At 41.1% G+C, this 14,657-nt stretch overlaps 1 protein-coding gene across 4 annotated transcripts in view; it reads right to left on the bottom strand.

Moving 5' to 3' along the window:
• Positions 1–451: 451 nt before the first annotated feature.
• EIF4B (eukaryotic translation initiation factor 4B) overlaps positions 452–14,657 on the bottom strand; it is a 28,464-nt gene continuing 14,258 nt past the window's right edge. The window contains exons 5-15 of one of the 4 annotated variants that reach the window (XM_059082107.2): positions 13,907–13,961; positions 13,089–13,223; positions 10,595–10,732; positions 10,319–10,492; positions 6,672–6,900; positions 5,196–5,293; positions 4,375–4,588; positions 3,783–3,838; positions 3,053–3,161; positions 2,709–2,781; positions 452–2,574 (exon numbers count right to left, since the gene is read on the bottom strand). In XM_059082107.2, the coding sequence (XP_058938090.1) occupies positions 2,497–2,574; positions 2,709–2,781; positions 3,053–3,161; positions 3,783–3,838; positions 4,375–4,588; positions 5,196–5,293; positions 6,672–6,900; positions 10,319–10,492; positions 10,595–10,732; positions 13,089–13,223; positions 13,907–13,961 (1,359 nt within the window). In that variant the 3' untranslated portion in view covers positions 452–2,496. Of the gene's footprint in view, positions 2,575–2,708; positions 2,782–3,052; positions 3,162–3,782; positions 3,839–4,374; positions 4,589–5,180; positions 5,294–6,671; positions 6,901–10,318; positions 10,493–10,594; positions 10,733–13,088; positions 13,224–13,906; positions 13,962–14,657 lie in introns of all 4 variants that reach the window. The other 3 variants (XM_059082108.2, XM_059082105.2, XM_059082106.2) reach the window with 3 other exon arrangements.

Here is a 14,657-nt window from a genome sequence, read left to right as displayed (position 1 = left end):
AGAGAAAAGTGGCCTCAGTTGTAACCCAGACCACGCTGTCAACCGTAACTCCACTCTGCCTGTGTGGTATAGCCTAGGACAGCAGACACATCACCTCTCCAGGCTGAAGGGTGGAGGTTTATGGAGACACCACCTCAAGGACATGAGGCTTTATCCCTAGAGTTCCCGCTTAATCTTATGACTAAAATAAACAGTACAGGAAATGGAACACAGATACTCTCAAATATTAAACACCAGGTAAAAATGGAGGGGAGCTGATGCAGATTCCCAGTTGTGGGGCCTCAAGTAGTCCCACCCTCCACCTGCATAAAATGGTATCCAATACTGAGAGGGAACTTCAGAAAGGTGTGTGTGTGTGTGTGTGTCTGTGTATTTGTGTGTAGAGCAGACTATCAATAGGGAGTCGAATAAAAAACGCAGAATGTGGCATGCACGCCAAGACACTTAAGCATTAAAGTGAACTTTAAAGATCAGATTTATTTGGAGAAAACAAAAAACCCCACAACCTAAAGGATGGGATTTTACATCTCAAGACATCTCCCAGGTATTAAGTCTACAGATTACAAATCATTTTCATAGAAGATATTTTTGTACAAATTTTACATGTATTGAGGAGCGGGTCATAAATCCCTGTTTGTTTTAACAGGGTGGCAGGGTAGAGGAATGGGGGGGAAGAAACAGCTTTTTTGGACACATCTATTTGGAAGGAGCAGACATGAAGAGGGCAAACCCTACTTTTTCATCATCTATAGCAAATGGTTAAAAAAAAATACCCTCTCAACCTTGGGTATCTCTAAAAGCCACTTCCTAGCTACTACCCACTCCAAGCCAATTATTTAAAGTTACTTCACTTGGTATGTCTTTTATGTCCACTGGGTAAATGATTCATTATGCTCACTGCTGCAGCACTCATAAACCAACACCCCTGCACAGCTGTAAAGGGTCTAACCTAGGACTGATGCGAGAAGAGACCAAGATGTCTTTTCTCTGCAGGTACCAATATTGCCTGTAAGGACACCATCTGTTGAGCTGACAGTACCAAGGTGCACATAAAAGCAGGCAAGTAAAGCTACTGTGTTGCAAGAGAAGCCAGGACCTTGTGAAACTGTTCTCCATTATCATTTATTCTCTCAAGGGGATGCTAAAAAAAAAAAAAACAGAACCAAAAAAACCACACATTGGTCTAAGCCACAGTATAAATCCAAACATTGGTGTGGGATTTCACTTGGAGAGAAGGAAACTTTTGTTTTTTAAAAAGCCCCTCAAACCACAATCAAGGTTGTAAGAAAGGCTCCCAATTTAACCACCCTCACTCACTACCTAAGACTGGTAATTCTAAAGTTTTCTGAGGTGTAAAAGGGGTCAAAGCAGCAGGAGCACGAATGGCTGGAGGGAAGGAGTGTCAAAACATTAAGGAACCAAGATTTGCTTGAGAAAATGCAGTGATGATTCCTCATTGGACAGCTCCCAGGGGACCTAGAGAATGCTTAGGAGGTCAAGTATGTGACTTAGACTTAAGTAGAAGCTGCCTGTGGGAAGGTAAACAGGAAAGAGTAGCATGAGGAACATAAGACGATGACAAGAGTCTAAATTTTTAAAGCTTCCAAGATTTCAACAGAATGTGGATATATTTGAACTTTCAGAAGGGACAGTGTTTAAGAAAGGGTGAAACCAGGACACATAAAAGACCTGGGAATTCCCACAACCCCTAAGTGCTACCTGCTCCAGGAGGTAAACGATTATGTTTATTGGAGGTCATACCATTTTCCGTTACTGGTGCAAAATAATTCATCAAATCCCCAAGCTTCTTTTCAAACCACGATTTCCCCATTTACTTTGGTCACCAAACAGTCCTATTCTTCAGTGGCGTGTAGACTCACTCCCACCTACCCCCCTGGGGGGCACAAATGAAGGAACTCCCCCTTAGGCTGGCCCCAGTAACTCAGAATTAAATAAGAGGTGGGGCTGGCAGCCTCCTGGAGACTAAAACAACATCAGAGACTAAACCTACCTTGCCAAGAATGGAGAATTTATTCAGATACTGTTTGCTAATTCATGTATGCCACAACAGGATAAGAATTAAAGGTAGAAACCTCACACTCTTCCTTATACCTGACCTGCCTACTGCCCAACTAGATTCCAGACACTGCATCACTATCACTGCCATCTTGCTAAACGGAGGCCCCTAGGCACTAATCACACAGGCAACTGCACGTGTCATAAAAATGCACCACAACTTTAAACTTACAGCATTAAAAGCTGTACGTCTCTCTCTGGCTACATTGGTGATTCTCCAGTTAGTTCAATATTTTAAAGGCTGCAGCAGCATGCAAAAGAATTTCATTTTGTTTCTTTCTTTTTTTAAAAAAAAAAAAAGTTAAGAAAGGTATCCAGGAGATGGTGGGTTTTATTTTGTCTTGTCTGGATAGAGGTTTGATTTGCTCTCGAATGTTCCAGGGTGGTGAGAGACTAGGAGAAAGCACAGAATGCAGAGGTCTATTCGGTGTAATCTCCCTCATTTTCATCTTCACCATCAACGGCAAGGGCAGCATACTTGCTTGCAGAACTGAACTTCTGTAATAGACAAGATCGATAAGAACAAGCAGCAATGCCTATTTCCAACCACTCTGTTTGCAGCCCCAAATGTACAGGATTTCAATGGCAAAAGTAAGCTACAAGAAGTCTGAGGGCAAGTCTCTGACACTCACAGAGGCTGGATTTTCTTCAGCTTTCTTTGGCTCAGGTGCAGATCTGGAGTCTTGATCCTTTTTGCCATCTTTCCTGCAGAGACATGAACAACTTTAGGAGACGACTCTCCCAGCACTCACAAGCAGTTCTGAGGTACTGAATAGGCACCTCCAATCAACAGTTCTGGCTATCTGGACATTTTGTAATATAGATTCTCAGAATTATAACTGACTATACTGGTTGACTTTAATGGGTTCACAGTGGGAGATCTGGCAAGGTTTGGAGAACCAAGAACTTTCTCACACAAAGACACAGGTATCTAGCATCAGATCAAAGATTACAAATGAGGAGGGAACACACGTACCTATCTGACTCCTTCCAGTGGTCTTTGTTCCCTCCATCTCCTGGACCACGGCTGGAATTTCCGCTTTGGCCTTTTGGGGCACTCACCCCATCTACTTTATTTTCATCTGCTTGAGTGGAGACACAAAAATAAATGGAAGTCAAAAAACCAAAAAACAGGAAAATAAATAAATAAATAAATGGAAGTCAGTAAAATAAACACTCTTCCTCTCCCAGGTTTCCCTTAAGCTGAAGAGAAGTGTGCCCATATGTACTGAGGGAAATGAAAACTACCTCCAATCTAGATTTCCTTCCTAAGCCCTTCTTCCCTTCTATTATCAGACACAGACACACACACACACCACAAACAAGATCCACTAAAAAAATTCCACCATGGGGTTATGCTATCATAAAAAGCAAAGTGGAAATAAGGACTATGACGCTGTGTAGTGACCTTGGCCTTGCAGGTGGCAACATTTCTAATCTGGACTGAGCATGTCAATTTCCTTCCGATTCTTTTTTTTTCCCCTTTCAAAGAAATGTTCTACCAGGAAAGGGCAGGGCTCTATGTTTTCTCCAAAGAGGCCACTCCTGCCCTCTACTGGCAAGAAAAGGCAGACAATCAAAGAGCCTTTAACACAAAAAAATGGGTGCAAAATACAATGATATTCAGTATTTTGTGACTCCTCTATGGGGACTTTTAAATTTAGGCCTCTATCTGGGCAAATAATCTATTCCCCTCTTGGCCTTACCTTTCCTTACTGGTCCTTCCTCAGATGGTTGAGCTGGAACTACTTTCCCTCCACCACTAGAAGGAAAACATGTAATCACATCCATCAGCTATCTTAGGGAAGGAACAGATAAGAAACTTCTACTTCAAGTGAAGTTTTACAGAGAACCAAAAATACATACTTAATGCTGTGAAACATTAAAATATGGGAAAGCAACAATGAAAGCAATTATGTGAACTTGACCAAATGTCATGTCCTTTAGAATTATCATAGTCATGCTAGGTTAATCTTATCCCTCTACTTTACAAATGAGAATCCTAAAACTTAGGGAAGTGATGTGACCCCCCCCCAAGGCCGTACTGCCAGAATGTGGCATTGGCGGGTTCCGATTTATAGTGTGTGCAGATTGAGTCACCAAAGTGATGTTAACCAGCTATCAAAACTCCAGAAAACTGAATCACCGGCACACCACAGAATATGAACTATCACAGCAAAGATGGCAGAACTTATCAGATGCCATAAGGCCAGTACCCCACAGGGCACCTTCCACCATGACAGCACAGCACTGAAGAGTCTATAGCCAACCAACTGCTATGTTTCCAAGCTGACTCACCTTGTAGGGGACTGCTGCTCTGTGTCTGAGCTCTGAGATCGAGCAGGAGGGTTAGAACTTCGCTTCACCCAAGCATTCTCCTTTGGTGGAGGGGCTGGCATTACCTTTAGAGGTTGTTCAGGTTTGGGAGGCTTAGAAGTTGGAGACTGACAGTCTTCCTCTTTATTGGGTGTTTCATTTTCTAGAGACTTCTCACTCTCTCTCCTTCGTGCATCTGTGAAGTCAGAATGGGAAGGTCAAAGCATCAGGAAAAAAGGGCTTATTGGACAACCATCTATTAAGACCTCAACAGAGTGGCAAACGACCCACATCCCAGTTTACTGCTTTCCATCATTATTCTTAAATACAGACCTGAATTTGATTCCCAATAGATAAAATTATCCCCAAACTGGTTTCCAAATGTCCTCTGGTGAAAATGTTTTACTGATACAAGAGAAATAGGAAAAATAATGACACTCCAAGGATAGCTAACTGACCTCTCCTAGGAATGAGAATTCTTTATTTTAGGATTATAATCTTTCTGTATTCTCCGTGTTAGAATGTTGGTACTTGGAGAAGGATACATATATGTGTGTGAAGGGGATCTACAATGAAATTGTAAACTCGAGGAACCACTGATCAACTTCCACATAGAGGCTCAACGCACATGTGCACACACACCCATAAGAAAAGTCTCTTCTGGTACACATTTCTCAGACTTTTCAAAGCAGATGTGAAAGTCAGATCAATCCATGCTAATACTCCAAAATCTCTGCATAATTTGGTTATGGATAGGTTATGGAAAAGGGCAATAATGAGATACCCACCCTGGTCTGACTTACTTCTGCCAGATGTGGCTGAGGTCCCCGTTTGTGATGACTCACTTCCTGTCCTCGATCGTTCCCGTTCCTGAGTTTCTTCACTTCGCCAGCTTGGGTGTCTGTATAAAAGAGATTTAACAAAATACATCATGTCCAGCTCAGTGAAGGCCACCGTGGACCCATGCCGACCCCTCAGGAACTATCGCTTATTAATATTTTATCGTGCTGGCTTTATTTATGTGTGGGTGCACGCACCTGTCTCTTTTGCTCAAACTGTTTAAAAGCGGCAGACATTAACATTCTCTGGTTCTAAATACAGGTATCCCCTCCTTTTCCAAAGTTTCCTTTATGCCACTTCACTTTTACAGAAATATCCATATATGCTGCTGCTAACCGAAAGAAATCCAAAGAGGATTTCTGCTTTTATAAAAAAAGACGAAAAGCAAAAATAGCATGCAGCAAATTGTTTTGCAGCAAGCTGTTACCTGTTAGCAAGATGTGTCCTAAAATAACTGCTTCTTCACTTTACACCATTTTGGCTTATAAGAGGTTCCATAGAAATGCTCTACTTTTGGACAGCAGGGAAACAAGTGCCTCAGCAAGTGTCAGCTAGGGTTAATAACATTCCCCTACATAATCTACGACTCTGCCCTCCCTTAGTGGTAACACAATTCTGCAAATTGCTCAAAACCAGGCCTAGCTTTTCAGCGTATTATAGGTGTCTACCCTATTGGATGTCATGCCATCTTTTTAACAATAAACACTCCTTTACACTATCCTGAAATGAGACAATATAACCAACATACAAATAAAAATAACTGGAAAATAATTTACACCCTACACTTAGTATCAGTGAAAACATTTTGTCTACTCCATCCCTAATAACTTGAAAAGAGGTAAATCCATTCACCTCACTACGGTGTTTTACTCTATACAATAAAGCAGGATTTGGCAAATTTTTTCTTAAAGGGCCAGATAAACTTTATTTATAAAAATAGGTACAGGGCACAATTTGCAGACTCTTGTATTAAACTACCACCAGGGCCTAAGAGGCCTTTTGAATATCATGAGGGATAAACAACAACTCTTCATTGGGTCAAGAAACTTTCCCACACGCTGCAGACCACCTAGCAGCCCCACCCCACACGCACTAATGCTAGTAAGTGACAACCAGTAACACCCACATGAATTTCCCAAGTGCGCCCTAGGGATTTAAGCCCCCATTAGGAATCATTGGACTGGGGACTTCCCTGGTGGTCCAGTGGCTAAGACTGCACTCCCAATGCAGGGGGCCCAGGTTCCACCCCTGGTCAGGGAATTCGATCCCACATGCCACGAGTAAGAGTTTGTGTCCTGCAACTAAGACCCGGCACAGCCAAATAAACAAAATAAATAAATGTTAAAATAAAGACTCAGGATTTAAAAAAAAAAAAAAAAAAAAAAAAGAAGAATCACTGGATTCATGGATGTGAAGTCCGTAATACAAGACCGCCTCACCTCTCCCGAGGCCGTCGTTCTAGTTTTGGCTCATCCAACTGACGCTGCAGTTTCTCCTGTTCCTTCTGTAGCCGCTCTTCTACTTCTCGTTCTCTAGCAGCTGTGTCAACAGGCTTTGCCCCTCCAAAGATAGAGGCTGCTCGACTGGACTGGGATGTGCTAGCAGAGGAATCATCTTCCTTAGGAGTACTCCGAGGCTTTAGGTTCAGTTTGGGTCTTTGGGGGGGACCTAAGTTAAATGAAATTCTAAGTAATAGTTTTTGAAGATCATCAGAAGCTGCTGGCTGAAAGCCAGATTTCCAGACATACCTCTTACGAAATGCTATTTGGGATTCAGATTAGTGAGTGGCCTAGCCAATCCAGCAAAGGTAAAAAGGGAGATCATTAAAAAATGGGTGGCCCAAAGAACCAAGTCCTATTAATCTGTCCACTATCACATCCATGATGCAGTACCAGACTGAGGGAAAGACTAAAAACAGTAAAAATTTCAATGGTAAATTAAGCATTTATCATGATTACTATTATCTGGGGGAAATTTTTTGACTATGATAAGATATTGGATGAAAAGTATCTTGTTAAAAAATGTGGTCTGGGGCTTCCCTGGTGGCGCAGTGGTTGAGAATCCGCCTGCCGATGCAGGGGACGCAGGTTCGTGCCCCGGTCCGGGAAGATCCCACATGCTGCGGAGCGGCTGGGCCCGTGAGCCATGGTCACTGAGCCTGCGCGTCCGGAGCCTGTGCTCCGCAACAGGAGAGGCCACAACAGTGAGAGGCCCGCATACCGCAAAAAAAAAAAAAAAAAAAAAAAAAAAAAAAAAAAAAAAAAAAAAAAAAAAAAAAGTGGTCTAGAAGATGGATTGCTTCAGTAGGTTAAGACAAACTTGTAATAGTATGATACGGAAGGCTCTAGTTCTTATATTCTTATCTCTGTGTATAATATAAATTTGATGGTGATTCATAGGGCAAAGCATGGAACACCGAAAATTAGAATATAAACAACTGTAAGGGAGTCTGACTTCTTCCTGAACCCAAGTTGTCAGAATATTTCAAGATAAACCTGAGTGCTTCAAGGATATTGTATTTCTCAAAATCAGTGTTTATTCTAAGTATTTCAGACACAAACTATATAGAAGATGTAAAGAAAGCCTGTGTACATCAACCATCTGCCACCACGAAAACCACTGAAGCCTCCCGATAACATGTTTAGTGTTGCGCTGTCTTCTCATAACTACTATGCTGAATTTGGTATCTATCATTCTTATGCGTGTCTTTGGTCTTTTACTACATATCTATGTATCTACAAACAAAGAGGGTATTGTTTAGCAAGATTTAAATTTTCTACAAGGGTTTGAAGTTGGTGGTTTATATAACTTCCGAGATATATTTTTCATCTGTATAACCCTGCGAAAGGGCCATTACCTATGTGAATAGGGCACAACTGGGGTCAGAAAGAGGAGCTCATTGAAGTCACACAGCTAACACCTGGTGGACCAAAGAATGAAATCCATGTTACTGAAGCAACTCCACTGCTCCTCCCGCTATGGTACACAATGTCTCCTTCTTCCTTTGGTAATTTTGTTTACCTACTCAACAAATAATTGGAACACCTATATTTCAGATACCATGCTAACATCCGGAATATGATGATGGCTGGGCAGTCTTTGTGGAAGGGATGGAGACAACACTGAAGAGGCAGAGCAGTGAAGGCCCTTGTATGTCAGAAGTACAAAGGGATATCTTTCAGGCCATGAAGAGACAAGACAGGGTTTTAGAAGGAGAATAACCTAATTAGATATTGTTCCAGAAAGACTACTGTTCACTTGGGCCAATGTGAAAATGCAGCGAGGCAGGGAAATGTTAGTAACGTGGGCATAGCAATGAAGTCTGAAACAGAGGTAGTGGCAGTGACCCTGAGGACAAGGGGGGCAGATCTTAGAAGGAGTGGGGGGTAATGGGGGCTGGAAATCAGGTGTACAGCCTGATTTCTTTCTCTTGCGGGAGGCAAGAAATGGCATGAGAGACAAAGGTCAGTAGTCAATGAAGACTACATCTGAGCCTCTACTTTTCTCACAAGTAAAGGGAAGATAACTGTACATCTACCACATAGAATACTTAAATACCTGTATGAGCACTCAGCTCATTGTTGGTGCAGCGTAAATGCTCAATAAATGTTAGCTATTATTTCCAGGTTTCTTGCATGGAAATAAGAGGAAACAGGCATCAGCAATGCTTTTAAGAATAAATTTTAGGGACTTCCCTGGTGGCACAGTGGTTAAGAATCCACCTGCCAGGGCTTTCCTGGTGGCGCAGTGGCTGAGAATCTGCCTGCTAATGCAGGGAACACGGGTTCGAGCCCTGGTCTGGGAGGATCCAACATGCTGTGGAGCAACTAAGCCCATGAGCCACAACTACTGAGCCTGCGTGTCTGGAGCCTGTGCTCCGCAACAAGAGAGGCCGCAATAAGTGAGAGGCCCACGCACCGTGATGAAGAGTGGCCCCCGCTTGCCACAACTAGAGAAAGCCCTTGCACACAAACGAAGAACCAACACAGCAAAAATAAATTAATTAATAAACTCCTACCCCCCAACATCTTAAAAAAAAAAAAAGAATCCACCTGCCAATGCAGGGGACACGGGTTTGAGCCCTGGTGCAGGAAGATCCCACATGCCACGGAGCAACTAATAAGCTCGTTGCCACAACTACTGAGCCTGTACTCTAGAGCAGCCTGTGAGCCACAACTACTGAGCCTGTGCACTGCAACTACTGAAGCCCGTGCTCCTAGAGCCCGTACGCCACAACAAGAGAAGCCACCGCAAGGAGAAGCCCACGCACCGCAACCAAGAGCAGCCCTTGCTCGCCGCAACTGGAGAAAGCCCATGTGCAGCAATGAAGACCCAACACAGCTAAAAATAAATTAAAAAAAAAAAAAAAAAAAAAAAAAAAAAAAGCCACTGCAATTAGACGCCCATGCACCGCAAGGAAGAGTAACCCCCACTCGATGCAACTAGAGAAAGCCTGCCCACAGCAACGAAGACCCGTTGCAGCCAATAAATAAATAAATACATAAAATGATATCACTCAAGTCAGAACAACAAATGGCCATTTATAATACTTTTTGAGAGGTCAGAGTTGTAACACAATATATGTTTTATATAAATGATATAATATCAGGGGCATAATTTTAGAATAGGTACACTGACATCTCACCATTAATTAATGAGTATCAACTACTTGGTATCAATGGCAGTGAAATAAGCAACACCTGGTTTTTAACCCAAAGTGCCAAACAATTACTGGCTATGAGACCATGTTTGAGTGTCATTCCTTCACTTGAAAAATGGGGCTAAGACAGCCTATTTTAAGTGAGATCATACTATAAGAATGTCTGTTTTTTCCTTTTTCCTTTGTTTATTCAATTAAATTTTAACTGAAAAAATCTGTATGCTAAAACAGGTTAGAACTAGACTTTATTTATTCCCATTATGTCCATTTTTATCTAATGCTCTTTCCATTATGTTCCGATGCAACCTTTACTATGTGTAGGTTCTATCTGTGCCCAATTAAGGGGTTTGAAACAACTGAAAAATTTCCAACCAGTTACGCTAGTGGCAATGCCCCATTAAGTAATAAGCAAAAGCAAATAATTACCTCTATCATCACGCCTATAATCATCCCGAGAGTAATCGTCTCTGGAGCTCCATGACCGGTCATCTCGTCTCTCATATCTGTCTTCATAGCGGTCCCCACCTCCTCTGTAGTCGTCATCCCTACGGTACCCACTACCAAATGCTCTTCTGCCACTGCCTATCCTGGAATCGTAGCCTGTAAACATATCCCAAATTGTGATCATCACACTGGAGGGGAAAAGGCAAGAAAGGAGTTCTTAAAAGAAAGCAATTTAAGTTAATTGTGTTTTACAACGACCTCTATCATAGTCTCTGCTGCCTCGGTCATCATAGCGATCTCGGCCCCCGTATCGATCCATGTCCCGGCGTGGGCCATCACGGTAACTGTCCCGATACCCATCACGATATCGGTCTGAATCGTAACGATCTCGATACTCTAGAGAGGTAAGAGACAGGTAATGTCATTCCTTTTTCTTTGACACCTACTGATAAAAACAAACATAGCCCATTAGGTCAGTTTGCTTTCATGACCTCATATTCACTGCTGTGTCTGTTTTTTATTAAAAAACAAACAAAAAAATCGCATTATATCCAAGGTAGAAGAATTTGCATTGAATTAAAGTTTCCTTGGTATTTATTTTAAAAAGTTCTCCACTAATTCAATAAATGTTGCTGGGCTAACAATTTAGGAGGGAGTTACGGGAGAGAAAAATCTCTGTACAGTAGTACTGCAGTATGTGTGGTTTTGCTTTTTGAAGTTTCAGTTACCTGTGGTCAACCATAGCCCAAAAATTTTAAATGAAAAATTCCAGAAATACACAATTCGTAAGTTTTAAATTGCGTGCTGTTCTGAGTAGCATGATGAAATCTCATGCCATCTCCCTCCAACCTGCCCGGGATGTGAATCATCCCTTTGTCCAGAATATCCACACTGTACAGTACAGTAAGATATTTTGAGAGAGGGAGATCACATTCATGTAACTTTTATTACAGTATACTGTTATGTATAGGAAAAAACATAGCATAAAACATAGGGTTCAGTAATATCTGAGGTTTCAGGCATCCAGGGGGGGTTCTTGGAATGTATCCCCACAGATGGGGGGGGGACTACTTTATATCCCATAATGAACTTCTAGGATTAAAGACCTGAATACTAAAAATGTAAGCACAAAGCACCAGAAGAAAATATAGCTGGAATCTTTCATGCCTGATACCAAAGAACCAATGATTACTTAAAAAGTTTAGCATGGAGGGAATTCCCTGGCGGTCCAGTGGTTAGGACTTCATGCTTCCACTGCAGGGGGCATGGGTTCCATCCCTGATAGGGGAAGTAAGATGCCGCAAGCCACGTGGCCCGGCAAACAAACAAAAAGTTTAGCACAGAAAAACAATACACATACCACAAAACTGAGAGGCAAACAAAATAAGAAAAATATATGTAACATATGACAACTGGCTAATTATCTGTTACTGCTTAAGTAACAGAAACTAAGACGGGACATTATTTTCTACTGCCCAAATGGAAAGGTTAAAATAAATGATACATCTTGTATTGGCAAAGTTTAGCATTATAAGTCAATTCCTACTCTGCTGAGTTAAAAATAGTTCAAAGGCCTTGAAAGTTGTTTCGGAATTATGTACTAAAAGATTTAAAAAACATGTATTACCCTCTGGGCCGGCAATTTAATTTCTAGGAATTTAACCTGAGCAAGTAACTGGACACATTATACAGATACACATACAAGAAGGTTCTTTGGATTGTTGTTTATAATACTAAAATCGTTGCATGCTATTTAGCTTCAGGTGACATGTCAGAAACCCAGATTTTTATATGGAAAAAATAAAAGCCCTCAATGTCTAAACATGAACCAATTAAAAAACAAAACAAAAAAACTTAAAAGACATTATGAGTTTAATTTAACTGTGAGTAGGCCTAAGCAGTATCTTAGTTTTATCACAGCTTCCTTTTAAGACAATGGTTTCATTTTGCAAAGGACATCATTTTGTCTACGTGAACATTCATCCGCAGGTAGTTTAAATTTTAAAAATTAAGGGACTTCCCTGGTGGTCCAGAGGTTAAGACTCCACTCTTCCAGTGCAGGGGCATGGGTTTGATCCCTGGACGGGTGTGGAGGGGACACAGATGGACAGGGGGACGACACTAAGACCCCACAAGAGGCTTGGCGTGGCCAAACATAACAGGTCTTGAATTTTATCCTTGTCATCACATGTATGTTATGCTATCAAATATTCCATTATATAGACAAACCACTACTTAGTCATTTCTTTACTCAACAGTAAGTTCTTTCCATTAAAAAAAGAAATGACAGTGTTGAGTCTTTCTTCATGTATTTCAATAAAGTTGTAGCATTTTCTCCACAAACGTTTTACAAAGCTTTTATTGGATTTAGGTGGTGTATGTAAAAGTTATAATTTATCCCAGCTCCTACCCCATGACATTCTCTACTCCCCTTCTCTAAATTACATTTTATTTGCATATTGTTTCTCTCCCCTGGTATAAATAATGTCCAACAAAGACAGTATTTTTTTGTCTGTTTTGTTCACTGCTGTATCCTGAGCTTACAAAAGTAACTGGCACGTGGTAGACATTTAGTATTTTTGAAGGTAATGAATCTTCTGTTATTTTAAAAGGCATATTAAATTTTTTTTCTGCATCTACTGCTACCCTCCCCTTTATCTGCTATTGTGATCATCTACATTAACACATTTGTCCTATTACAAAACAACCCCCCAGAATACACAAGAAACTAACTAAATAAAAATGAACTTACTGTCTCCAAAGCTATCATCACCTCTTCTAGGTGGGTAGTCATCAAAGCTGTCTGTAGCAGGACGGGCCCTCCAGTCTGTATCTGTTTTGTCAGAATCCCGATTTCTATCTCGGCCAAAAGAACGATCATCCCTGTCTACAGATATATACAATGAAAAAACACAGGTTAGCTCACAAAAACTTTTGCCAGATATTTCTCATATGCACAGAGGCCCCCTCCTGCCCCCACATACTGTACTTCTTGCTTACACCACGGCATCATCACGAAGTCACCCCAGGCCCCATAAGTGTACTCTCCAACTCAACCAAGTAACTCCCTTCTTCACATTTATTCCTACTGGTTTAATGTTTACCTGTCTCATCTTCTGTATAGGCATCTTAAAATTTTTTAAAGATAGGCCAGGAACCTCCTGAAATATACATGAATCAGGCTTCTCTTGTGTCCAGTGTGCTGTTAGGTAAGTAATCTATTTAGTATATATTTAATGTTCATCTAGGTCAATCAGGGTTTCTCAGTCTCAACACTACCAACATTCTGGGCTGGACAATTCTTTGTTGGGGCGGCTGTCATATGCATTATAGGAGAGTTCTTGGATGCTATTAGACGTTAGGAGCCCTCCTCACAGTTGTGACAACCCAAATGTCTCCCAACATTGACAAATATCCCCTGTGAAGCAAAACCATCCTCAGTCAAGAACTACTGCTCAAGGTTAAGGTGGCCCCCACTATCTGCCTCTACTACAAGTTTCTGGGGAAGGGCACCTCTGCTTTGTCTTCCCAGGACCATGACAAAACAAAACATTCAATCATCTTTCCTACCTTTATCCTGTGCTTGATCAGCAACGTCCACTCGAATTCTCCTGTTACCTAGAGACTGAGAGCATAGGACCATATTAACCAACCTTTTGCCCCATTATGCACAAATCCCATGAGTGACCTTGAACGTCTGGGCATAGCAGAAGCACTGGGGGAAGGAAGATAAAGGAAAAACACTGTAATCTAGCCAACACTACAATTTGTTGGCTAAAGAATCCTTTATAAAGACTTGAATATAAAATATCCCCTTAGAATTAACATTTAAGTTGGGCTTAAATGAATGTCAGGTCAATTATCTTACTATTTTTATAAAGTCAAACCTCACAGAATAGATTTAACTTTTAACTATCACAGGCAATTTGCCACATGTAATAAATTAAAAACATTTCTAGACAACTAGCTAAATACAAGGTATTATTTGGGTCCAGAGCAATTATGCATTCAAACATTTATAGAGTCCCTACTATGTACCAGCAAAGTTGCATAATGCATGGTCTCTTTATAATCTCAAGTTCTTTCACTCAGTATTACCTTACGATAAATCAGTTCCTCCAGGATACCCTCTGATTTCCCTTTCCCACATCACTATTTATATACTTTGAACCCAGTTAATTCTACTGATGATATTTTTCTCATTTCATAGTAGAATCTACAGTTGAAGAAGGGTAACAATGAAATTTAGTTAAGAACACCCGGAATTTATATTAAATACCACTATGATGGTATCTCTAAATACAAACTAACTCCTAAGTCT

This window comes from Kogia breviceps, chromosome 12 (assembly GCF_026419965.1).
Source record: "Kogia breviceps isolate mKogBre1 chromosome 12, mKogBre1 haplotype 1, whole genome shotgun sequence".
NCBI classification, from domain to species: domain Eukaryota; kingdom Metazoa; phylum Chordata; class Mammalia; order Artiodactyla; family Physeteridae; genus Kogia; species Kogia breviceps.
Note: the sequence above shows the minus strand (reverse complement) of the source record. Positions and strands in the feature narration are given on the sequence as shown.